The sequence below is a fragment of the Mus caroli genome, unplaced genomic scaffold (assembly GCF_978045245.1).
Source record: "Mus caroli unplaced genomic scaffold, Mus_caroli_1 scaffold_14, whole genome shotgun sequence".
In the NCBI taxonomy this organism is placed as follows: Eukaryota; Metazoa; Chordata; class Mammalia; order Rodentia; family Muridae; genus Mus; species Mus caroli.
The window spans coordinates 68295036-68321296 of record NW_028227269.1 but is presented as its reverse complement, the minus strand read 5'-3'; the positions used below and the strand labels follow the sequence as shown (position 1 = coordinate 68321296).

The following is a 26261-nucleotide window of genomic DNA, read 5'->3' as shown; positions in this document are numbered from 1 at the left end:
AATATTCATTCTGACTGTCGGTGGCAATGATAAAGTATCTTAGTATTGCCTTTAACTGAAATTTCTATTTCAGGGCTCTCTTCTTAATGTCAAAAAGTAATTTCCAGCCTCCAAAGCTAAAGGACAAAACTAAATGGTGAGTTACAGACTACACAGTGCTGAAGGTTCGACAGTCAGTTCCTTACGTTCTAGATGACCACTCCAGGGCTCGCAGGTGTTGAGCCGCATACCCCATTGGTGCATGACTGTCCCTCTGTGAGCATGTGGCAAGGAGCCAGGTGTATATTCTAGACACCCCTGCCATTCCCAAGCAGTCACTTTCCACTGTGCTGCTGTCTGGGTGAAAGAAACGTGCTGAGGAAGGGACTAGATGTGAATATGTGAAGGTTTGGAAAGTGGGCTTGATGAGACAGTCCATACTGTGAGATTCCAGATTCGAGTACACTCTGAAGGGCATTATGTGTTATAACCTGAGGGGAACAGCTTCATCTCGGAGCAAGGTCATCCTAGGGTGGTGGCAAGAATGACAGGCAAGCCATGCAGTAGTATGCTTTTCTGTGCTGACATTGGCCCCAAGCTCCTAGCGTTTTAGAACTAGAGGACTTTGTGGCAAGAATGCCTTAATATCCACTCAGAAACAGTAAATACTGTATACCAACAGTGAGTTCATGGTCAGATTCCAGAGACACTGGTAACATCAAAGACTCCCTACCAGTCTCATACCGTTTCTCGAGTGTCTCTTACAAATCACCACAGGCAGGACAGTGAGGCATTTCTCCGCTGAGATGTGCTATGTTGTCTTGGCTAGTTACTATGGCAACCTCCTTGGTTCTTAAGCTATTTTCCCCTGGTGTAATCTTGACACTGTCAGAAAGAAGCCTGTTTGTTATTAGTAATGAAAATAGAATTCGTTCTCTTTTTTTTCTTTTTTTTTAAATTTATTTGTATGTATTTATTTTTTATTTATTTATTTATTTATTTGCTTCTCCCTCTCCCTGCTTCATCAATGCAGGTAGCAGGGACATCTTTTTGGTTGCTAAAATCATTCATTTTTCTTTGCCCTTTCATTACGAATTCCAGAAATTCTTTTAGAATTTAAATTGTCTTGTATTAGTCTCTCTACTCTCCATGTAATCTAACTCAGTATAGAAATAAAAAGCACTCTGTAAATTAAGCAATAAGAAAAGGGCATTTGGCTTTTATAGCACCTTGAAAGAGAACCTTAAATCATGCATTAGACATGGCCGGCTGACTTCTGTCTGTAGAGCGGTGTTTGAAGTTGCCTGTTACTGTTGCTGTTTAATTACACAGTACTTATACAAAACAGCTGCACATATGTACAAGGGCTATACTGTTGTGTTCCATGTTTAGGTTTTGGCCTAAGTAAGAGGAACTAAGAGGCCTAAGGAAAAAGGGAACTTTGTTTCTCACTTTCTAACTATTCCTAAGTTGATTTTATATACTAACAGCAGAAAACTAATACAAGTGAAATATTTTTATACTGTCTCTTTTTATTTGAAGGTCATCGACATTCCATAATTTTGTCAAAATAGCACTAACTAAAAACCCCAAGAAAAGACCAACTGCTGAAAGGCTTCTGACTGTAAGTCACTGGATCCCAGCGTTCTGAGGCTCCCGGCAGCTACATGTGTCACTAAAACAAAAGTAGACATTGCAAAACTTGGGTTGTTTTTCCTCTCAGGGATGAATGCAGGCATCAACCAAAGTTCTTTCTGTAAGGGACAAGACTCTACATATTTCTATCTACATAAATATTTATGGACTGTACAGTTTCTATCACAACTATTCAGTTTGACACAAAAGTACCCATAGACAGTATACATACATAGGCATAGTTTTAACCCCCAAGAAAACTTATTTACAAACGTAGTCAGGACACCAGATTTTGCTGAGGCTACAGTTTGATGACGCCAGCCTTTGAGAATACTCTTCAAAATCTTATCATCTAGAATTAGTTGCTTTCTTAATTTATGCAAATGTATAATGGATTCTGCATGTATATGTGATGTGATCCTTTGTATGAGACAGTAATTAGTACAGTAACCTAAGAAAACTTTACAGTTTAACTGAATTGAATGGATGTGACCGTGGAACGTGCTTTTTCTTACTGTTTTGAAACATCCCACTGTATTCATTTGTATACCGGAATAATATATAAATGAGCATCATTGTTTAGCTGGTTATAATTTACAGCATAATATAGATTAACTGTACACAGAGAAGTGATTCACAGTGTCATCTCACACCACAAGTGCCCGATGTGGTCATAGGTGGTCATGGGCGGTCAATCATAGGTGCTCACAGTGACCATCGGCAGCTGACGCCTCCACTTCTGCACTCCCCATGTCTCAATGTAGACTCCACTGCTCATCTCTTCTTACAAGTCACTGACTTAAAAATCACAAGTAACATTTTATAAACTATAGGTGTGAAGGCTCATGTGTGAAATTTTACTGTGTTTGATTTTTACTTAGCACACTTTTGTTGGGCAGCCAGGTCTGTCTCGGGCCCTCGCGGTTGAGCTGTTGGACAAGGTGACCAACCCGGACAGCCATGCTCACTATAGTGAAGGCGATGAGGATGACTTTGAGGTAAGAACAGGAGACAGGCGAATGCTTGGGAAGGTTTTGAGATTTTTAACATGTACTCTCTTTATTTCAGTTATTCATTTAATGTTGGCTTTATAGATAAGGTATCATAGGATACAGCTTGGCCTGGATCAATATATTGATCAGGCTAACTCCGAGTTCTCCGGTATCCTTTCTCAGCCTCCCAAGCGCTAGGGTTACTGGTATGAACCACTGCACCCAATTGAGAGTTTATTTTCTAATTTACACGTCAATTTAGTTAAAAAGGGTGAAGCCACAAAAATTAACAGTGTAAACTCTGTATGCACGCTCGCTTAATTATAGCCTGCGAAGGCTTTCCTACTCCTGCTCTCTTCCCAGTTCTGAGGTCCTCCTCCTCCTCCCACATGCAGGCCTAGAACTCCAGAGGTGCCTTCTCCCAGACCTCGGCTTGTAGTGAGATGCGAGCTTCCTAAGAACGTATAGAAAAGACATCTTTTGCCTAGGAAATGGAGGCTTTAAGAATCTCACTTTGGAACAAAAAGGAAAGGTTTAGGTACAACACATAGGCATATAAGTTTTCATAAAAGAGATTCCTTATAAATTGAGTTGGTCATTTTTTAATTTTCCCATTTATGCATATTAATAAAATATAGGTAATTCTAAAGGAGTAAGTTGAAATCCTCAGTGGGAAAATATTTTTTCATAAGTATTGTTTCTTACATAATTGCATGTAGCTATTCTATTACTATACATATCTTCTCTGAAAATAAGATGGAATTATTTTGAGTATACCATATGTAGTAGCTCAACATGTAAATTAGGAATAAGGGACTTTCCCACTCATTGACTGTACCACTGTTCTGTGTAAGTGCTTAATAAATATAATCTTTATAGAATCTTTAAATCCAATGCTTCATATAATTTAATCCTGTTATAATTTTTGATATTAAATTATCTAGAATTGCAAACATTAAATAAGCCAACCACACATAAATTTCCTACACACACTAATACTTAGTTCACTATTCACAGCCTAAGATTAATAAAGCTTGGGCAGGCAAGGTGTCTGGGTTAGTAAAGGTACTTACTACTCAGGTTAACTGAGGTTAGGAAAGGTACTTACTACTCAGGTTAACTGAGGTTAGGAAAGGTACTTACTACTGAGCTTGATAACCTGAGACCTGAGACTGATTCCAAATAATCACGTAGTGAAATGAGAAACTGACTCCCACGAGTCCTTTAGATCTCCACATGTGTACATGAATACATACACATAATAAATATAATTCTTTTTAAAAAATAAGATTCATGGAATTTTATGGCGGGCATATTAACATTCGACTTGTAAGGAATGTGAGGACTCAGGAGGAGTCTAGTTGGGGCTGCTGTGTGGAAAGCCTTTCTGAAACAGCAGCAGGTTTAATCCTTTAACTGAAACTGACAGCATAAATGTTGTTAGATATTACTTAATTCCCAGCTGATCTTTAACTAAGTAAAAATACAAACCCTGGGCTTCCCTCCTTCTGCCTACTTGCCGAGTCCTTTTTGGGTGTTTGTTTGTTTGTTTGTTTGTTAGCAATATGCCGTTCTTTCCAGTCCTTGAAACACAGAGCCTTCCATCATATCCTGGGCATGGTGATGTGAGACTAACCCTGTCCCTGCGTTCAGAGATAGGGTTACTCTCAAAGGGAATGCAGAAACGCCAACACAAAACTGATAGAACTGATCATTCCTATGGAGTAGGAAATACAGGGCGCTGTGAGGGAATACCATAGGTGTGGCAGGAAAGAGACAAAAGCCCGAAGGAAGACCAAGAAATTAGAAAGAGCAAGAATAAGGTTTGGGGGTTGGTTAATTATTAGGTTGGTTGGTTGGTTTTGTTTTTTCAGATTTATTTTATCATTTTAAGGGTACAAGTGTTTTGCCCAGATGAGGGTGGCAGATCTAGGAGAGTTACAGACACTCATGAGCTGTCACATGGGTGCTGGGAATTGAACTCAGATGCTCTGCAGCCAGTGTCCTTAACTGCTGAGCCAACCTTCCAGCCCAATAATAAATAATTCCAGTAGAGGAAGTCATAGCATGTTTTGAAAGCCTGATAGTAATAGAGAAAGTATAACTACTTGGGGAACTAAAGAAAACTCAGTCTGGCTGGAGTAGGACATAAAGCTACATACTGTCTCTCCAATCATGTAAGGCTGTGGACTATGGCCTGCTAAAGAGCTGGCTACCAGGGGAGCAGGATAGAGTTGATAGCCACTTCAGAATCCCCAGCATCACCGCCAGGGATTTCCTGACAGAAACATGAGCAAAGTCAAGTTTGGGGAGAACAACTTCCATATGGAGAGGGCAAGTCAGGAGTTAGATGCTGGTTGTAGGGGAAGAATTTGACCTATATAAATGTGAGTCACAGGAGATTGCTTACAATTTTAGACTGTCAGATTCACACTAGATAGAGAGATCAGATACCAATAATGAGTAAGAGCGTCATGGATCCATGAAGCTGGTATTCAAGTAGGAACATTGAGCCACTGTGATGGAAGTAAGAGAACAGGCTCAAAAACCAGATGGGTTGGGAATATAGTGTGGAGCTGCTGAGGGCCCAGGAGGACCTTTGGGGGTGGAATGCACCAGCTCTCTGACAGTGTCTTACACCCAGTTCTGTGCCTCACTCCAGCTGGCGAGATCTTTTGGCATAGTAGTGAACCTTGGAATGGAGAAGGAAAAGCTGAGCTATCAGTAACTGATGAGCTTCAGAAATTTGGTAGCTAAGAGCTGCACTGGAGGCATAGCCTCAGACGAGCCTGAGCTTAGCTAAGAGGGATTAGTAGATTACTCATTTAGTTTATAATATTCATTCTTTAAGTGCATATCAGCTTTTGTTTGTTGTTGTTGTTGTTGCTGCCTACATGTATGTCTGTGTATCACGTGTGTCTGGTGCCTATGGAGACCGGAAGGGGCATTAGATCCTTTGTAAGAGCAGTCACAGATGGTTATGAGCTAGCCACCTTGTGGGTGCTACAAAATCAACCGGGTCCTCTAGAAGAGCCCCAGGTACTCTAGCCCCCTGGCTTAAAATACTCTTAATCTGTCTTTAGCCAGTATTTCCCCTAATCCTGCGCCCTTATACACCTGCAAAATTTCCCCTTAAAGCTGTCCCTGGTGCTGGCACGCCCTTCAGCAAAGTCTCCAAACCCTTCCTTCTGTTCAACAAGTGAAAATTGAGTTATCATCTGAATTTCAAGGCCTTTGGGATCAGACTTACAGTCTGTCACACAGCTTCCTCATCTTACCTAATTTCTGTGCTGTCAAATAATTACCAACCACACTTCCTGCAAGTACCCCTATCGTGCATCATATGATCACTTTTCTGTGTCTGATGCATCTCCAAATACTGCACAGCCAACGCCTGCTGTATCTCAGGCCCCAAGTAGAGTGCAGGCAGAACCTGTGTGCTCTTCAGGCGGGTACACAGGGACCGCTCCCTTGTGTGGGCTTTAGTAGTAATTCTTTTCTTAGTTACTGACCGTTGTCTAACTCTGAACATGTTTGTATTCCTTGTCTTCCTGGACTGAACTCTGGAGGCAAGGTTTGTCTGACTTTGAACCCCTTCAAAGTTTTCCACAGCTTTGGGACTATAAACTGGGATATTCAGTGGGATAACTGAATACACGTTTACAGTTCATTGTGTTGCTGCTGCTTTTCTTAGAAATGTTTTAGTAGATATTTATAGTTGTCAATAAGCAATAGTTGTCAGTAAGCAATTTTTAAAGAAAGTTTAAACCTCTTATTTGTTGTTGAAATTTTTAAGAGTGTATGTTATGCTTATATTCACAGCCCCACGCAATCATTCGTCATACCATTAGATCAACAAACAGGAATTCCAGAGCCGAGCGGACAGCTTCAGAAATAAACTGTACGTGCCTGCTGTACATTTTTTTATTGCTGGTATTGGAGGTTGATCTGGGTATTCTTATATTTGGGGGAATGATAAAATCTTAGACTAGTTGATGCTATATACTTTGTTTCAGAATATATTAAAAATATAGGTTGCTTTTCTAGTTTTCCTGGAATTATGTTGGTTATTGTTTTTAAATAGTTTTTATTTTTAATTATGAAGATAATTGTGCCCATTGCTGGTAGTTTACAAGAAATAAGAGATAGAGAATTTACATGGCCCAGTGTCTCATATCCCACAGCCATCCCACTGTTAATACTTTCTGATTTCCTGCTTTCCCATGAATATTTCATGTGGCTAACAATATACTTTTACATTATAGAGAGACATTTTCTGTTTTCTGGCATTGGTTTTATAACTCCACACTGTGTTGCAGGTTGAACTATGTATGTTTCATCTGTAAAGATGGTCTTCTATTGGTATTTGGGTGGGTTTTAAATATTTTAGATCAATGTGAAGATGACTCTTTACAAATATTTAAAGTAGAATTTTGATTTCTTTTTAATTTAATGAATTAGTCATAAACAGCAAAAATTGTACAATCAACTGCCTTTGTCTCCTCAGCTGCATTTAAAATAAATTAGAAGTTCTAAAGGCCTTGGTAATGGTAGCACATACCTTTGATTCCAACACTTAGGAGCTGGGACAGGCAGATCTCTGTTATGAGTTCGAGGCCAGCCTGGTCTACAGAGTGAGTTCCCGGACAGCCAGAGCTTACACAGAGAAACCCTGCCTTTTAAAAAAAAAAAAAAAAAAATGCTTGTATATAATTTCCTGACTTAGACATGTATTTGTTTCAAGATTTCTTTCCTTGTAAAATGAAATGCATGACTAACAATACAAATATATTTTTATCCATAATGAGATAAGATGGTTCATTAAGTATTTGAGCCAATTAGAAATCTTACATATAAGTATTAAATCAATCGCTGTGTGCATTTTATTTTATTTTTATTTTTTGTAAGGTGGCTGCATTACCCAGGCCAGGTTCAACTCATTGACTTCTCTTCCTTGGTTCCTGGAGTCCTGAGTGTGTAGGGTTTACCACATCCCCCACCCCATCCCACCCCACCCCCAGCTTAAGTTCATCCATTTTCTTTAAACCAAGTGTTCCTGGCTCTTTAAAAGAATGCCTTCTCTTACCCGTTGCTCAAGAGGATGTGTCGTAGATAAGCCAGTAATACCTCTAGACTCAATGTCTTCGTTGTTGCTGTTGCCCAGCTTGCTGTCTTCTTGCCAAAATTATCAGTTTATTATGTGCCTGCTGAACCATCTTGCCAGAGCCTTGCTGCTTCTTATGCAAAGTTTTGTGGTTCCGGATACCAAGACATCCTTCTTTGATGTAACTGTGTTTATCTTTTGTAGCTATGTAATGTACTATTAATGTTGTCTGGTTTGTCTTTTATTTATAGCCTTTGTACTTCATGTGATATTCTTTGTTTTAATTTATTCATATTTTATTATGTGTATGAGTATTGTGCTTGCATTGTATGTAGGTATAGCATGAATGTAACTGGTGCCTGGGAGGTCAGAAGAGAGTATTGGATCCCCAGAATCTGGAGTTAGGAATGGTTGTGAGCCACCGTTTGGGTGCCAGGAGCCAAATCTATGTCCTACGCAAGAGTAACAAATGATCTTAATCACTGAGCCATTTCGTCAGCCCCTTACGGTATATTCTTGATTCCAAAACTGCAGAAAGCATGTTGTGTGGTATTGTAGTTTGCAATCCCGCTTTCTAGATACTTACCCTGTTGACATAAAGCTGGGAGTAAAACGTGTACCAGCTTCAGTGGGGTCAACTGCTTTAGCCCTTTTGGCTCAATGCCATTTGTTAAAACTTGTGATCTCTTTGTTCATGGATTGAAGATACCATCTTTATTGTAGTACTAAGTCCCCCTGCTTATGGTAAGTGCAGCACACTTGTGAGTGTTACCTCTGCTAAAGTCTTGTCAGGGCTGTCTCTTCTCCTCCTGCTTCTTGTCATCCACTGTGCAGGTGCACACATTATTGTTCTTCTTTTAGTTGTATCTGATGGTTATATAAATAAATGTTAGAGTCTTGTTATCTAGTTTTAAAATATATTTTCACTGATGTGTGACTGAATTATATATTGATAGAGTTGGCAACTTTATGATGCTCAATCTTAACTAAAGAGCCTCCTTTGGGGGGAGTTGTTCTGTTTTTTGGAGATAGCCAAGATTTAGGTTTTCCATGAGTGTGCAGGGTGCTTATATTTTCATAGAGTATGCCTTAGAAGTAGGAATCGTTACTGATGATTTTCTTCTGTCTTCACATTTAAACATTTACAATTTTAGAGACACTGGAATGTTTTATGGCTCTGTTCTTGCTTGCTCAATAGATTTCAGTTCTATTCTGGCTTTTGCTTCAGTTTTTTTAAGTTGAGCTGGTATCTTACATATAATAAATGATCAAATCTTAAATGTTACACATGGTAAAATTTAAATATACATCCACGCATGTGGACTGCCCATGACTCACTGCAGAACCTCGTCACAGTCTCAGACTTCACCATGCTCTGCCACACTCAGTACCCTTCCATTGTGTACCCCCACCCTGAATCTAGATTAATCAATATTCTGATCCCTGTCACATAGGTTCCTTTTGAGCAGCTCTTGACTTTTAGACAAATAGCTTAACACAGTGGACCCCTTACTTTAGCCATATCTGTGAGAGGCGTCCACACCATTGCATAGGAATACAGATAAGTGAAAGCTTTCTGAGTATACTACAACACACCCATCTTCTAGTGACTTTGTATTGTATTATGATCACTCTGTGTATTCCTTCTATATATTTTTAGTAGACATGAATAACTTTTGAGCCTGGTTGTTGATATAACAGAGTCTGAGGCAAACAAAGGAAGAAAGATTTGTTTTGGCTCTTGACGCTATTGTTTCTGGGCCTGTACTGAGGCAGAACAGTCTAACTGAGGTTCATCATGGAAGAAAGCTGTTAATCACATGGGATGAGAAATCAGAGAAAGTAAGATGAGCTGACCTGAGACAATGCACAGTCCCCAAAGACCCACCACCGTCAGTTAGGCCCCACCTCTTATCTCTCTGTCATCTCCCAGAAGCCTTTCCATTTATAACTCAACCTTGAATTAATCCATTCTGAGAACACGGCCCTATGAGCCCATCGGCTGGCAACCAACCTTAGCACATGGATTTTCATGACATTTCACATTGAAACCTTAACATCCTGTGCTAAACTGACCAGGGATAAAGAAATAGTCCAACAAGTTTCTATTCATTTATTCCTTGTAGTGGTATAAAACGTACCGTAAAACCCACGCGGCATCACAGCTAATGAAGCAGTAGAAGAGGGGGAGTAGAATTAGGATTGAGGTGACTCAGAGTGAAGCAGTGTGTGTGTGGCAGGGGAGCTCTGGGTCTGCCGTGGAAGTAGACTGAAGCCTCCTTCCTGCAGCTGGGCCCTGTGCTTAGGAGTGCCTTCATTTGAAGCTTGGTGTCTGCATTGCATTTGAGTCAGTGACTTAGATCTTCCAGACATAATACAGTGATTCACTGTAATGAGCAAGACTTTACCCAGGAGGTTCCTGACAGTCTGACTTAAAGAGCGGTTTCTCAGAGAGCCGTGGAGCTCAGAGAGAGTACTCATTACATGAAACGTGACACATGCAGAATGTCCTTGGGAGGAATTATGTTCCTTCCGGCCTTTGCATTTGGATTTGTGTTTGTCCTCCCAGATGTCGAATACCAGGAAAGATCCCCCGCCCCCTCTCTCTGACCAAGAGATAGTCATATTAGTAGTGTATAACACAACCTCAGAATTCACAAGTTTGAGGCAAAAGGATGACTTGGTGAACCGCTGGCCTTTGTTTTTGGTTTGGTTTGGTTTGGTTTGGTTTGGTTTTGGTTTGGTTTGGTTTGGTTTTTAAGACAAGTTGAGTAGACTTTACAAGCTCTTTACATGTCCACAGTCTAAAGTGTTTTCTTATTTCCTTTGCCTGAATGACAGTGAAGCCTATTAAACTTCCATCAGGAAATGCTGCCCCTGGCTCAAGTTTCTGCATCTATCACAGGCACATAGCTAAGCTGCATTTAGCATATCCAATTTTACACAATTGGACTCAGGTTCTCTTGTCTGCCTGGTGTTCACTACGCTCCTTAGGTGTACGGATGGATACATGGTTTTCATCAAGTTTGGCTGCTGTTCCTTTGAAATGTCTGATGGTCTCTGCTCTGCACAAGTGTTAGTCTTGTGTTAAGTGTGAGCACACTTGATTTCATAGATGACTACAGCTTTGTCCTTTTGTCATGCCTTCACATCCACCCATGTCAGGAACTTGTTCCTGTGTCCACTCTGCTTTTAAGCCATTCAGTGAGCTTTATGTCAGGTACAGTAATTTTCATACGTAAATTTTAGTCATGTGCAGATTACATGTATACATATAAACACATACTTAGACATATAATTTCAGTTTCTGTGCTGAGATTGTCTGCTCACGCAGTGTCTCTCTCTCTCTCTCTCTCTCTCTCTCTCTCTCTCTCTTAAGTCCTCTTATGATACGTCTTTAAAGTTCCTGTCTGCTGATCACCTATATTGTCTTTGTTTCTTCTTTTCTTCAGCTGTCTTTAATTCCTATTTTCTACCTTCAACTCCATCCAGAATTTTTAATTTGTGTTTGTTTGTTTGCATCTTGGGCAACCTAACACCATACTGAGCATCTAAATCTTGGCCTCTTCCTTTGAAGAATGAGTTACCTGGCGGCCAGCTAACTCGTTTAAGGTTCCCATCCTTTTTCTCTAGACTGTTTATACAAGGTTCTTCTGGGCAGAATCTCAGATGTCTGTCCTAATGTTGCAGGCTGTCCCTTGCTTCCAGTGCTATCTTCTAGCTATACACAGCTGCCTATAACTCCAATTCCAGTGGATCCCTAAGGTCACCAGACACTCTTGTGAGCACCATATATACCTGGAGGCAAAACACTGATACACATAAAACAAATATCTTTTTTCTAAAATATTTCTAGGTTATGTTAACTGTTATTAATGAATAGTGGCTTTTATTTTAGATTATTGTTTTAAGTAGATGACATTTTATGAAGTATCTTCCTCTCTTGGGCCAAAAATTTTAAGCTAGACATGGTTGTACACACTTGTTATCCCACCGAGCACTAAAGCGTCTGAGGCGGGAGGAAGACCCAGAGTTGGAAGCCAGCCAAAGCCGAACATAGTGAATATCAGGCCAGCCTGGGTTAGGTGGCAGCCATTAAAAAAATAAAATGAAGAAGAGGGGGGAGGGAAGCTTATGATTTACTATTTGGCTCCATAAAACTAATTATGTTAGTGGTTTGTATTGAAGATAAATACAACTAGCTCTTATTTGAAAGTCTTTCAGCCGTGAGCTAAGATTGTATTTATATATTATATGTATATATGTGTAAATGTTGAAAAAACAACTTTGGCCTTTTAATCACATTAATTTCTTAAATTTCTTTAAAATTATAATAGTGTACCCCTAGAGCTCATGTCTCTAGCTGCATATGTAGCAGAAGATGGCCTAGTCGACCATCATTGGGAAGGGAGGTCCTTAGTTCTTGCAAACTTTATATGCCCCAGTACAGGGGAACACCAGGGCCAAGAAGTGGGAGTGGGTGGGTAGGGGAGCAGGGCAGGGGGAGGGTATAAGGGACTTTTGGGATAGCATTTGAAATCTAAATGAAGAAAATATCTAATAAAATTTTTTTTTAATTATAATAGCTTTAAGTAGGCAATGAAAACCTTTCTCTATTATAGACTATTTCACCTAAAAGAAATTGCTTTTTGAATCTGTGGAATAAATCTGAAAGTATTCTAACATGATCAAATAACATGTAAGCAGAGTGCGGCCATAGATGAGGAGCACCATTCTGACCACTCATTGGTTCTCCTTAGATGATCTGCTCAGAATGTTGCTAGGTTTTCTCCACCACAGAGCTGTTGCTAAATCTCCAAACAGCATCTGTGATCTTTGAAGCTTTTTTTTTTTCTTTTTTCTTTTTGGTCATCTACTTCCAATAAATTTTAAACGTTTTCTCTTATACAAAAGTACTTTTTAAATTTCCTACTTTCAGCCAAGAATTAAGCCTAGAAGATAGGGGAAATCTCTGATTGTTCCTTTATCTGGGTGAGTAAAAAGGTGTTGTGTGGGAGGAATAAGAGAGTTTTTCCTCTCTGCCTCCTCAGTGGTAGCCGTTCTCATCTCATCCCCTAAGTTAACTGCATACGATGACAACTTTTATGAATATATATTTTTGTACACTTATATATCTGTTCTATATTTTGCAGTTGACAAATTACAATTTGAACCTCCTCTGAGAAAAGAAACAGAAGCCCGGGATGAAATGGTAACTGTGACTTTAAACCATTTTCATGTTTAAGAAAACTTAGAATGAGATATATTTCAGGAAGTAAAGTCTTACACATATTAACTTTCCTAACCTAGCTCACACTCTGGAGTGTGAGAAATCGATGAATAGGCCCTTGGATGGTGCTACCGCCATGTCGCTTGACCCACTCACCTGACTACTCCCAGTTCTTTTGAAGGACGCACATGAATTACTGAACTCCGACTGGGACTCAGCCCGTAACTCTGTTACTTACTGGTTCTCTTGAGTTCTCAGCACATTTTTGCATTGCTTTACTGTTTATCTGTGGGCTTGGGCACATGGCTGTTAGTGGAACACTTGTTGTGGGTTCTAGCATCTGTCTGTTACTATAGCTTCATTGGCATTGTCTGTGGTTTGGGAGGGGACTCGTGATGTAGCCCAGGCTGCCCACCAATTGCTGCAGTCCTCCTCCTTCAGCTGCCTAGTACTGGGGTGACAGGCATATGTCATCACACCAAAGTGGCATCACTTTGAAATTAACTATATATTTAATCCTTTATATATAGGAATAGATAAATATGATATTGTTAAGATTGGCCTAGAAGGTTCCTTAATGTCTACTTTTTGTTGTTCTTGTTTTCTTTTGTTTTTTAGTCAATACAAGTACAGTTTCTGGATTTTAATGGCATTCTTATTGCTTGTTTCTGTATGCATCAGCATTTTCCATACACATTTAATGAATTATTTAATTGTCTTGGCTGATGGCATAGTTATGCAAATAATTAAAATTTTTGTGGGTTATTTTGTTTTGTCTTTACTTGTCAGATTGAGAGCTATATTTAGTAGATACAAGGAAGTTCTTAAGTTTCCATCAGATGATAATGAGTCATTGATCTAAATGTATCAAATGACAAAACAAATTGTAGAGGCATAAAACCGATTAGATGCTGTGGTAACAAGCGGCCACAACATAAGGTTTTTCTTGAAGCAGATTATTTGTCTAGTATGTAATTAGTAAATGGGAAGGGTGATGTTAATGTGTGAAAGTAACACTCTAAACTGTGACCTGCGCAGGGATTATCGTCAGAGTCAAACTTTATATTACATTGGAATCCTTTTGTGGATGGTGTAAATACAGGCAGGTAAGGTGCTTTCCAATTAATAATTTGATTATGTGAACAGCTCTGATGGAGATTTGTCTTAAAGTTACCAGTGTAGAGCTCTGACTTACATTATTGACAAAAATGTCAATGGGTCTCTGTTGTATGGGGGAGGGGTTGTTTTCTTCTATTTTGTTTGTTTGTTTGGTTGGTTTGGTTTGTTTTTCAATTGTTTGCTTTGCAACAGGATCATGTTATATAGCCCTGGCTTGCCTAGCACTTCCTAGTTAGGCCACTTTGGCCTCGAACTTGCAGGCATCTGCCACCATTCCTGGTCTGAATATATTGTGTGTAATGATGATGTATTAGCAGATGTCATGGGAAAATAATGCTGTAGTGGTGGTCAGGAACCCACGTTCTGTTTCTCTAATGTAGTTTCTTCATATTCTAGACCTGTCTTTATTCAACAGTGAGTGAATTGAGGGCCTGGCCTCAGTGAGTCACTGACTTGTTTACATGTTTGTGCATTTCAGTTACCTGGAGAATTCATTGAAAATGTAGACTTCTGGGTCCCTGCATTAGGCAAATAGAGCTGAGGTTGGCAGACTGTACCCTGTGGGTCAGAGCTAGCTGCTGTCTAATCATTAATGGTATTTGGGGAAGAGAGGAGTGGAGAAGTATAGGGAGGGGTAAGCGGGTGGAGAGATGGCTCAGCAGTTAAGAGCACTTGCTCTCTGCCCACCACACCCCCCAATGACCTGGGTTCACTTCCTAGCACCACATCAGGCAGCTTGCAACTTCCTATAGCTCCATTTTCAGAAAAGCCAATGCCCTCTTCTGGCCTCTGCAAGCAATTGTGCACATATGGTGTGTGTGTATATGTATGTGTTTGTATGTGTATGTATATATACATGTGCATACATACACATAAAATTAATAAATAAAGTTTAAATTAAAAAGGGATATTGGAATGGATAAAAATAAAAGAATGAAATTTTGTTATGGAAAGATTGCATTAAGTCAGTGTCAGTCAAGATTTATTAGGATACAACCATAGCAACCACTTTATGTACCGTTTATAACTGCTTTCACCTTATACTGGTAGAGCTGTGACTGCTCTATGCCATCTCAAGTGCATAATATTTCAGATCTGGCCCCTTACAAAAAGTTTGCCAACCCCTGCCAGCAGTCTTAGTGAACGGGATCTAAAGACCCCGGCAGCTTCCCACTTCACTGAAAGGTTCTGGAGAAGTGTACGTGGCCATTGAGCAGTGTCACTGTCTCTCAGGCGTTGATCTGCCAGCGACTCACCTGGAGCTCTTAAGCTGCAGGTTCTGACGCAGTGGGTCTTCCAAGTGTTCATTTGTCAGCGGTCTCAGGGTCCTCCCTTGACTAACAAAGGGTTAATCATGCAGGCACATGCATCCATGGGCTCCAGAATTCTGAGTTTCATTGTTGGCTGTTTTGTTCTTGTGTGCTTTTATTTTCATTTGACTGTTGTTGACATTTGGTTTTTGGTTTTTTAAGGCAGGATATCATATAGCCCAGGCTGCCCTTGAGCCGCTAGTCTACCTTGCCTCTGCCATCTTGGTGCTAGGATTAAAGGCATTGTGCTTCATACTCCACCTTTGGTGGGAGGGAGTTTGATTTTAATTTTTTATAAATGCACAACCTGGTTTTGTTTGTCCACTTTTCATTAGTTCAGATCCTTTAGGGATACAGTGTGACATGGATTCTATATACAACATGTTAGCAAAAAGGTAGCTTAGAGTATGGCATGCACCATGTTCCTGCCCCCTCGCACGTGAGTCACCTCTCCCAGGTCACCCAGGCTCTGTCGGGTTGCCACCAGGCCTCCCTGCACTGTTCTTTGATTTATACCAATCAGTGCATCTCTTGACAAAGTAAAATTCCACTTCATCTCAAGCACTAGCACCTCGGGTTATAAAAGGAGTCTATATGTTCCCTTGTTTCTGCAACCCTGCTTATTGCCAGCAAAGGGCCTTACACCATCACCTTCCAGACCCATACTTGCCTTTTGGAAGATCTGTTCCAAGCAGGTCTCCACAGGCTCCAGGAGAGTGAAGGGTTAGTTTGTTTGTTCTGTTGCTGGGAAACAAAACCAGAGCCCTGATCACACTAACCCTGTGCTTGCCCCTGAGCTACACCCAAAGCCTGGATTTACATCTCTAGTAAACTTAATCTAATGTAAATTACACATTAAGTACAGTAGAATAGAAAAAGACTTTGTACCTCTTTACGGTGGCTATTCTGTTAGAGTCCGAGAATGTGGGGTCAGAGGTCGCCATCACTGTCTGTCTCTCAGGCTTAGGGATGGAAGCCTCTCAGTGCGTATGTGATAATGTGTGTGTGCGTATGTGATAGGTATGTGTCATCTGTGTTCCAGCCATGTGTGACCATCTAAACTGCACTTTTCCTTTGATTAGATCAACCTCTAAGCGTGCAATACCACCTCCGCTACCTCCTAAGGTAAGCTGTTGAAGGGTTTTGAACAATAACTCCTTTATATAATTACATTTTAAAAATAATTTCATTGGCTCTGTTCAGGTTTTGAAGTTTATTAATTTTCTTTAGAAGGAGGAGATACATTGCAAAGGTGATTTTATGTGAAATAATATACTTTAATAGATGCCAGAAAGAAATAGGGTTTTACTCATTTGGAATAGTATCTGACTGCATAGAAGGAGATACAAAGTTTACTTATCATCACCATTTATTACTATAATTTGACATTTCAATCTAACCGTTCTTCATTAAGTCATCATCTTTGTCAGTTTCTACTTGTTAAATATATGGCAACTGCTTGCATAATTTTATTGGTTATAAAAGTTTTATGATTTCGGGTTGGGACACATTTTAAAACCCTCATGTTAAATTCATAGTTGTGTTGGGCAGTGACTCACTTGAGTTCCTTGCTGAAGATTACTGTGACCTTTTAAAGAATACTTTTTACCCTCTTGTCATCAGCCGAGGGTAAACAGTTACCCTGAAGACAGCCTCCCAGATGAAGAAAGATCATCAACCATCAAACGTTGCCCTGACCTGGAGACGAGAGCACCTCAGGTCCTCAGAAGACAGAGTAGCCCAAGTTGTGTTCCTGTGGCAGAGACGTCCTCCTCTATAGGTACGACCAGCATCCCTGGAGTACACCGCATCCCAGCATCCCTGGAGTACACCGCATCCCAGCATCCCTAGAGTACACAGCATCCCAGACCCTGTGACCTAGATGAGTCAGACAGACAGGATGGAAACCCCTTCTCCTCCTGGATCTAAGACTATCTCTTTTCTTCAGTCAGTCCTTTTGCAGTTCAGACCTTCGTTTCTATGTTTTAATTATGCACAAGTGGACTGTAAAAGGTTCAGACCATTTCCACCTCATTCAGCCACTTAGTAAATATAGGATCCAGAGGAAGAACCCATGTTCTTCCCTCTGGGAGGTTAGAAGCTTGACAGAAGTTATGCCCATATACATATAACATTATAAAAGGTGGCTGTGTATGCTGATGCTTGCCTGTCACCCAGTACTCCAGGGACAGAGACCAGCCTAAACATCATAGTAAGTAAGACAGGTCTCTGTAATTAATTAAAAAAATTAATATGATGGAGGGAAGAAAGGAGCGGCAGGTGTGTAGTGTTTCCTAAAACAATAACTGTACTTAGCAGAGCCCTGGCAGTTCTGTGAGGTGAGGATAGAGAATAGTGAGGTGGGTTATTGGAGAGTGCTAAAGAGTTTGAGGAGCTTACAGGAGGGAGTGCTGCAATGTCTACTGTGCTTAGACATTCCTGGAGAATAAGGATTGAGCAAATACACTATCATCTGAACCATGTTTGAAGCAGTCTAACATGCTGAAGGAGTGGTATCTGAGGGAGGACTGAGCACGTAGGTTGGTTTCTGTTGGGAAAGATGTCAAGTACCACTGTCAGTAGGATAGATGTTCTTTGTGTTCACAATGTGTTTGTCATAACTGAAGAGCATCACTAAGGATGCAGTGCAGCCTACGAGTCTGGAGGGCAGCACTGGGGATAAATTAACTCACCCGACAGAAACCAGCGTGCTCCCACACTCACCCAAGAGGAAGGGAAATAATGGGGGCAAAGAGAAGTTATTTTTCACAGAATGTTCTTTGTGTGCTCATTCAACTTTAACCGTGGTTCCCTTAGGAAATGGTGATGGTATTTCAAAACTGATCAGTGAAAATACAGAGGGATCCGCACAAGCTCCGCAGTTACCCCGGAAAAAGGAGAGGCGGGACTTCCCCGTGAGTACAGCGGCTGCGCAGACATGACTTACAACTCGTAGCAAGGATGAGAACCCAAGTAACTAAAGTTGAGCATGTGGTGTGGGCTCCGAAGTTTGCAGTCATGGAGAAAGCACAGGCACTCTCTGTTTCTTTTATGTGTATAAAGAGACGGCTCAGCTGATGAGAGCAGCTTTTCCAGAGGGCCTGGGCTCGAGTCCCATACCCACCATGTGACAGCTTTCAGTCCCAGGGGAATCTGACACCTTCTTTGGGCCTCCATGGGCACCAGGCACACACGTGGTGCACATATAGGTGCATATATATGCGTGTATTATATACACAAGCAAAACATCCATATATATAATCTAAAAATAATTTTAAATCAAGTATTATATATAATAACTGAAATAGTAAGTAGTTTACATTTTATTTTAAACCTAAGCTTTCTTACTATTAAAAATTACCAAAAAAAAAAAAATTACTTAATTTTTTTTCCCACAGAAACCAACCATCAATGGCCTTCCACCCACCCCAAAAGTACTGGTAAGGACTGTTTTCATGAGACCTATTTGCTGATTTTTTTTTTAATCTCTTTAGAAACAGTAGAAGTAGATTTCCTGTCAAGTACATTCAGCCACTAAAAGGATTTTATAAATATAACGTTGGAAGATAGATATGAGTGTGCTGTAGTCTGATCACAATTTGACCCCAATTTGAGTGCAGTGGTTAAAATGTAGAGGCCAAGTTGGATGTAATAGCAGGTCTGTATATAATCTTAGCATTCTGTAATGCTAAGGCAGAAAGATGATAGATTCAAAGTCAGCCTGGCCCACACAGTGAGTTCCAGACTACATCTGTGCAGTCAGATATCAAAGGAGGAGGAGGCAGAGGATAAGGTCAGGGATGGAGAGAGGCAGGAGTGAGGAGGGGGCAGAGAGAAAAGCAAGAACGAAAAGAAAAACAAACTTGAGAATTTATAAACTCTGGCAGTGGGTTCTCAGATTAGTATCCAAACACCAGCTTCATTTTAATTTGGGCCTTCTTTCTGTCAAATAATGTGCACAATAGAAAACAAAAGGAAGCTTGGGTTCGCACTTACTATGTCATCTTATGGCAAGACGTGTCTGTGAGTTGTTCTCCTAATCATGTCAACAGGATGCTCCATGAGTCAGGCTCTGAGTCAGTTCATAGCTAGGATATAAACTCGGTCTTTTGTCTGTTGCATGCATTGTGGAATTACACTGCAGTTCTTACCACTGCAGTGATGCTGAAGGAATCAAATATGATTTCACTTTCATAAAGTTAGTCCTGAAGTAATAACTTAAAGTCCATGCAGCTCGTTAAATATGGAGATGTTTGATAAATTTGATACGTTGACTCTAAAATGGAAAGAAAGGGAGGACCATCACTTTTGGGAGAAAAAAATTCTAACTGTATTAAAAAGTTGTATTTTGTATTGAGGTAAAACCACAAATTTTCTTCAAAAAATTTGGCATTGCATGATTTTCTAGAAATATGAAAATTACATACTGAAATAAGCCATCTTTCTTTCTTTATAAAGATGGGAGCATGTTTTTCAAAAGTATTTGATGGCTGCCCTTTGAAAATTAATTGTGCAACATCCTGGATACACCCTGATACAAAAGGTATGATTTCTGAATTATATATATATGTGTGTGTATATACCTCCTGTAAAATACTTATTGTAGGGAAGATCTTTATAATTAGTGAATTGAAGTTGTTAACTTTAAAATTATGGTGTAGGAACCCATGACAAGCTAATTACTTAGGTAGGCTTCTATTTAAGACCATTAAAGTTGAACAGTGTCTAGGAGCTGTCCTGTGAGGAAGCTAACAAGCTGTCACAGCCATTGTTTGTAATGCCATTGAAGTCTACAGGCGCGGGACGGTGTTGTCTCAGTGCTCTGTGCTGTATAAAACTTGTTAGCAACAAAAGAAACATGCTAAAATACTTAGGGTTAAAGGGACTTTGTGCTCATAGATTGGCTTGGGGGCACAAGTGGGCACGCATAGGGAAGATGTAATTCAAGACTAGTCTGCAGTAGACTGGGACACTATCACAGACACCAAAAAAAAAAAAAAAAAAATCAGGAAACTTATTGATATTTCTGTTTCACTGCCTCCACCATTTTAGTTTCTCCAATCTAATATTCATTTTAAAATTCCACATCAGTCCTGTTGGATTGATTCATGTGTTCGTGTTCGGAAGATGCATCTGTCACAGTGACTCATTCTGACACTTTGATCTTCCCAGGATTTGTAGGGAATGTCGGTGGCTGTGTCCTTCAGCATGGGGACAGTCCCTCACTTCCCTTTCTGTTTCACACTTACCTTCCTCAGAGGAAGAATTAGTCTCCTTGCAGAAACTCTGCTTCTTTTTAGTGGTAATGATATTTAGAAACCAACATCTGAACAAGAAATATGTTCGTTACTTGTGCTATGTCATGGATCATATTTGCATTTTTGAGTATTTGGAGTGACTTGCAGAGTGACTTGCCACTCAAACAACAGTTTAAAATTTCATTTGAGAGGTAGCATGACAGTGAAGTCTTACACAGCATAGATTTACATTTTAAACCATGAGAGAGAAACATGGGGGCGTGAATGTTAGAAAGTTATTGTGAATGTGTAGCCAACTCATGCTAAATATCACTACATATAGCCCTTATCTGAGTAAACAATTTCAGACAATGATAATAAAGTCTGGTAACTTGCTATTGTAGATCAGTACATTATCTTTGGAACTGAAGATGGTATTTACACATTGAACCTCAATGAGCTACATGAAGCAACTATGGAACAGGTAATAAGAATTTTTTTTTAAAGATCAAAGATTTATTTATTTATTTATTTATATGAATACATTGTGGTTGTCTTCAGACACACCAGAAGAGGGCATCAGATCTCATTACGGATGGCTGTGAGCCATCATGTAGTTGCTGGGATTTGAACTCAGGACCTCTGGAAGAGCAGTCAGTGCTCTTAACCACTGAGCCATCTCTCCAGTCCCAAGAATTTTAACTTAAAGAATTAGTTTGAGCAAATTGGACAAAAGTATCATAGTTTGAAATCTGTTTGTATGAGCTCTAGTCTTAATTTTCATTGTTTAAATATTTAAAGGGGTAACATGGTACTGTCTTCACGTCTGTGTTGATTTTGTTTCCACAAAGAAAGGATTTTATAGTACCACTTGTTTTGTTTTGCATGGTGCTGGGGATCAAGCCTAGGGCCCTGTGCATGGGAGGAAGCCCATGCTCTGGCTCCGAGTCCCATCCCCAGTGACACCTTCACTGTCGGGGACTGGGGGCCAGGGTAAGAGGAGAATGTGCATGCCTTACTGTTACAGTAATCTGCTGCTTCTTCCTTTCAGTTATTTCCACGGAAATGTACATGGCTCTACGTCATCAATAATACACTGATGTCATTATCAGGTATGCATGATGGTGAAAACCATAGGCAAGCAGAGAAATGTAATTTTAGTGTAGACTGTATGACGATGCAGTTTGTTGTTTGAAAAAGGATTGGGTCTTCTGTGAGGGCTACATTTCCCAGCCCCCTTCCTGCATCTGGACACAGAGGGAGGGGAACATGATGATCTGCTGAGCCCATTTCCTTCCACAACTTCTAACATTGCTGGCTGCACTCTGTTTGCCTTCCTTTGAGTGTTAGCAGTGTAGCTGGAGGAAGCAGAGGGTCAAGCTACCTCCTTTCTCCATGAACTCTAGCAAACCACCCATTCTTAGCCTCAATTTTCTTAATTATCAAAACAGAACAGTGACATTAAAAACAAAAAACATCAACAAAAGTCTCATGAGGTGGTTGTGAGGGTTAAGTGAAATAACATTGCAGTGCTAAATTACAAAGTCTTATACAAGTGTTATTCTGGATCAATATAAAGTACCTTAGACTGGACCTTCTCACCCAGGGGTCTGGGGTGATAGATAGCTCAGTCTGTAGAGTGCTTTACAGCAAGCATGGGGGCCTGTGTTCTGTCCCCAGCATCCATGTAAAGAGCCAGGTGTGATGCACACTTGTAATTCCAGTAGTAGGGAGGCAGACGCAGGAGGCTCCTTGGGCTCACTAACCAGCAAACCTAGCCTGGGAGGTGAGTTCCAGACCAGGAAGAGAACCTATCTCATTAACAAGAGAGACATTGACTAAAGAACAGCATTCAGTATTGATCTCTAGCCTACTCAATACATGGGGTCATACATGCCAGCACTCACACACACACACACACACAAGCACACACACACACACACACACACAAGCACACAAGCACACAAAGCTTATCTAAACAAGGTGATTCCAGAACAACCTGTTCTGATTTTAGCATTGTCAGGTTTTTTGGTAGCTGGTGGTAATGAAAGTATCAGATATGTTACCATACCTTTAGACTTTTGTCTTGTAGTTCTTATCCAGTGTCTTACTCGCTGTTCTGTTGCTGTGAAGAGACACCATCACCAAAACAACTCTTATAAAGAGAGGACAATCAGCTGGGGTCTGCCTTACAGTTTCAGAGGTTTAGTTGATTACCACCACAGCAGGGAGCACGGCAGCATTCAGGAAGGCACCAGATCAGTAGCTGAGGGCTACATCTAGGAGACTAGAGCTGGCATGGGTAATAAGGCCAAACCGACTAATCCTTCTAATCCTTTCAAATAGTGTCACTCCCTAATGACTAAGCGTTCAATATATACAAGTGTTGTTCTATGGGACCCATTTTTAGTCAAACTACCACACCCACCAAACAATATTTTCTTACCCATTAGACTTACAAAGCTACCTGGAGGCTAACTGATTGATTTGATTTGTAGTACAAGATGTCTAATTATTATTTCTTCAGGAATCTGTATTTGAGCTATAACAATGTTTATGAAAAATACAATCTTGTGTATAAATGTCTTGTAAGAAACAGAGAGCCTAGCCGGGCATGGTGGTACACGCCTTTAATCCCAGCACTTGGGAGGCAGAGGCAGGCGGATTTCTGAGTTCAAGGCCAGCCTGGTCTACAAAGTCAGTTCCAGGACAGCCTGGGCTATACAGAGAAACCCTACGTCGAAAAACAAAAAAACAAAAAACAAAAAAAAAAACAAAAGAAAGAAAGAAAGAGGGGGGGGGTTCTATAAAGCAGTGGTTCTCAACCTTCTCAACGCTGTGACCCTTTTTATATAGTATCTTAGGCTTTTATTTCTGTGAAGAGACACCATGTCCAAAAGTAACTCTTGTAAAGGCTAACATTTAATTGGGGCTAGATTACAGTTCAGAGAGTTAGTCCATTATCATCATGGAGGGAAGCATGACAGCATCCAGGCAGACACGGTGCTAGAGGAGCCATGAAGTCTGTGTCTTGAGCAGAAGGCAGCCACAAGGAGACTGGGTTCCACAGGCAGCCAGAAGGATGCTCACTTCCACACTAGGTGTAGCTTGAGCTTCTATATGAGACCTCTGAGCCACCTGCACAGTGACCCACATCCCCCAACAAGACCATACCTCCTAACAGTGCCACTCCCTATGGACCAAGCATTCACACATGTGAATCCTTGGGGGCCATACCTATTCTAACTACCACATACTGTCCCTCGTATTGCGACCTTGAACCATAAATTATTTTTGTTGCTACTTCTTAACTATGATTTTGCTTAGTTATAATGTAATACCTGTGTTTCCCAATGGTTTTAGGTGACCCCTGTGAAAGGGTCGTTCTATCCCCTACAGGGGTTGTGACCCACCCGTTGAGAACTGCTGCTCCCAAGAGTACTTAATCTCTTTGGTTTTAATTATGATTAGCCTGTCATTTTTTATTTTTATTTTACATTCGTATATTACTCTTGTGAAAAGAAATAAACCCAATTCTATTTGAGTGACTTCTAAATGTTTTTGCCAGACTTTATTTTTCTTACATAAAAACCCACATAGAACCAGGGCAGGAGCCTGGGTCCTCTGAACTGGAGTGGGTGTGTGTTTTCACAGATAGTCAGGGAAATCCTGAAAGAGAAACGTGGTAAGCACAGTCTCTTTCCAGGTCTGGGGCCAAGTAGCTATAGATCTTGGAGAAGACATCAGAGGTGAAGTTGCCCAGGGTGGAGTGCAGCCCCTAGCTGATGTGCAACAGTCACCAGTACCCCCGAGCAACATCAGCTTCTCAGGCACTGGAGCAGGGATGGGGTGCAGCAGCACAGAGCCACAGGAGCCTCTCACAGGGCACGAGACGCTGTGGGCCTTGCCTGTCTTCCCCCCAAGTGCTCTCTGGACAGGGAGAGTGTGAAAACCAAGATATTGTCCCCTCAGACAGCAGCAACCTCTTGCCTGGAGCAAGTAACACCAAGACCAGTGTGACCATTTAGTGCCCAGTACTAACAAAAGCGTTGAAGCTGGCCCAATCCACTGCCCAAGTCACTTCTGCTCTGGCAGGATCTCTAGAACCATATCCTTTAGGGATGCTCTAGGAAAAATCAGGGATCGCAGATTTCCTGGTGGCAAGGAGACCAGGCAGATGCCTCCCATCCCTGGAACTTGACCTTCATGTCCTTGACCAGGCGGTCCAATTTGGTGAAGGATCCTCTCTCTCCTTGTCTTCTACCTTACCTCCATGAGTGCCATGGCTCCTAAGATCACTGTGAAAGCTTCCATGGCCTCTCAAGCCTGGGCCTCCCTATTCCCCCGTCCCTCCCGCTACATGTGAACTGCAATTCTGGATTCTGTCAGTAGAAGAATATCTCTAATTCTTGCCACTTTTATCATTAGACATAGCTTTAAAACCATACATAGTACACTTTATATTCTCATGAGATAACATGGGATGGCATGGAATCGTTTTTTTATGAAATCATTTCTATAATGCAGTTAGAATTACTCCTAAAACAGAGCCTAAGTATCAGAGCAAGTCTGGGTGAATAGAAAGGTTGAGGGGAAAGAAAGGGCTGTGTTGGCCAGAACGTTTCTTTTCTGAGAAAACAGAAAGTGTTGTGAGGGTAAATACCTGTGTGGTGTGTTTCTGCTGGTAAGGGGCTAAGTGTTGTTAGGATCAGGTGGTGTTTATGCGTATCACCTGCTACAGTGTGCTGTGTGGGTCGTCCATCACTATACTAGGGCTCATAGCACTGGCTTATTTCACTTTGTCTTTTATTACAATCTATGCATTTAAATTTTATTCACAGTTTTAATGGAAGATAAGTCTGTGGATCGCTGATAGATAAACCTGTTCCAGAGAGCTAAGCGCAGCACTGTAGACTTTTCTGTCTGTCTTACTCTTGTAACTGCTGTAACACGCGTGTGCAGAGTGCTTAGCAGTCTCTCCGCCTCCACAAGGATCAAGCAGATGACATTTATTCTTCCTACATTACCGATTTGTCAAACATGTCTGAACAGAATTACCCACTTGCTTAAAAATAAGTTTATCCATTACTTTCAAAATAACACTAACCAAGTCTGTTTGTTGTGTTTTGCATGTTTTTCTGTTTTGCTTGGTCCTTGAACCTTACTGGACTCGCCTCCTTAGAAGGTAATTGCACTTTTTTTTCTTTTTGGCAGGTTTTGTTGTTGTTGTTGTTTTGTGTTTGTTTGTTTGTCTGTCTGTTTGTTTGTTTGTTTTTTAAACAGGGCTTTACTATGTAGCCCTGGCTGTCCTGGAACTCACCATGTAGAGTTGGGCTGGCCTTGAACTCACAGAGATCCACCTGCCTCTGCCTCCACCTCCACCTCCTGATTCCTGGGTCTATAGGCGTGCACCACCGTGCCCAGCTACTTGCATTTTCTTTTACTTGAAAATTGTCTTTTTCTAATGAATTTACTATAGTAAAAGTAACTTCTTTCTTTTCCACAGGAAAAACCTTTCAGCTCTACTCTCACAACCTTATTGCTTTGTTTGAACAAGCCAAAAAGCCAGGCTTAGCCGCCCACATCCAAACTCACAGGTTTCCTGACCGCATTCTGCCAAGGTACAGCATACCATTTAGATCCTACTGGGGGTGA

General features: G+C 40.7%; 1 protein-coding gene across 2 annotated transcripts in view; it reads left to right on the top strand.

Moving 5' to 3' along the window:
- Map4k5 (mitogen-activated protein kinase kinase kinase kinase 5) overlaps window positions 1–26261 on the top strand; it is a 91368-nt gene that overhangs the window by 50496 nt on the left and 14611 nt on the right. For both annotated transcript variants that reach the window (XM_021178702.3, XM_085830402.1), the window contains 14 exons: window positions 74–136; window positions 1522–1603; window positions 2496–2612; window positions 6429–6507; window positions 12864–12922; window positions 13979–14046; window positions 16452–16494; window positions 16993–17149; window positions 18187–18284; window positions 18768–18809; window positions 19828–19912; window positions 21011–21090; window positions 21658–21718; window positions 26113–26227. In XM_021178702.3, the coding sequence (XP_021034361.1) occupies window positions 74–136; window positions 1522–1603; window positions 2496–2612; window positions 6429–6507; window positions 12864–12922; window positions 13979–14046; window positions 16452–16494; window positions 16993–17149; window positions 18187–18284; window positions 18768–18809; window positions 19828–19912; window positions 21011–21090; window positions 21658–21718; window positions 26113–26227 (1149 nt within the window). The remainder of the gene's footprint in view (window positions 1–73; window positions 137–1521; window positions 1604–2495; window positions 2613–6428; window positions 6508–12863; window positions 12923–13978; window positions 14047–16451; window positions 16495–16992; window positions 17150–18186; window positions 18285–18767; window positions 18810–19827; window positions 19913–21010; window positions 21091–21657; window positions 21719–26112; window positions 26228–26261) is intronic.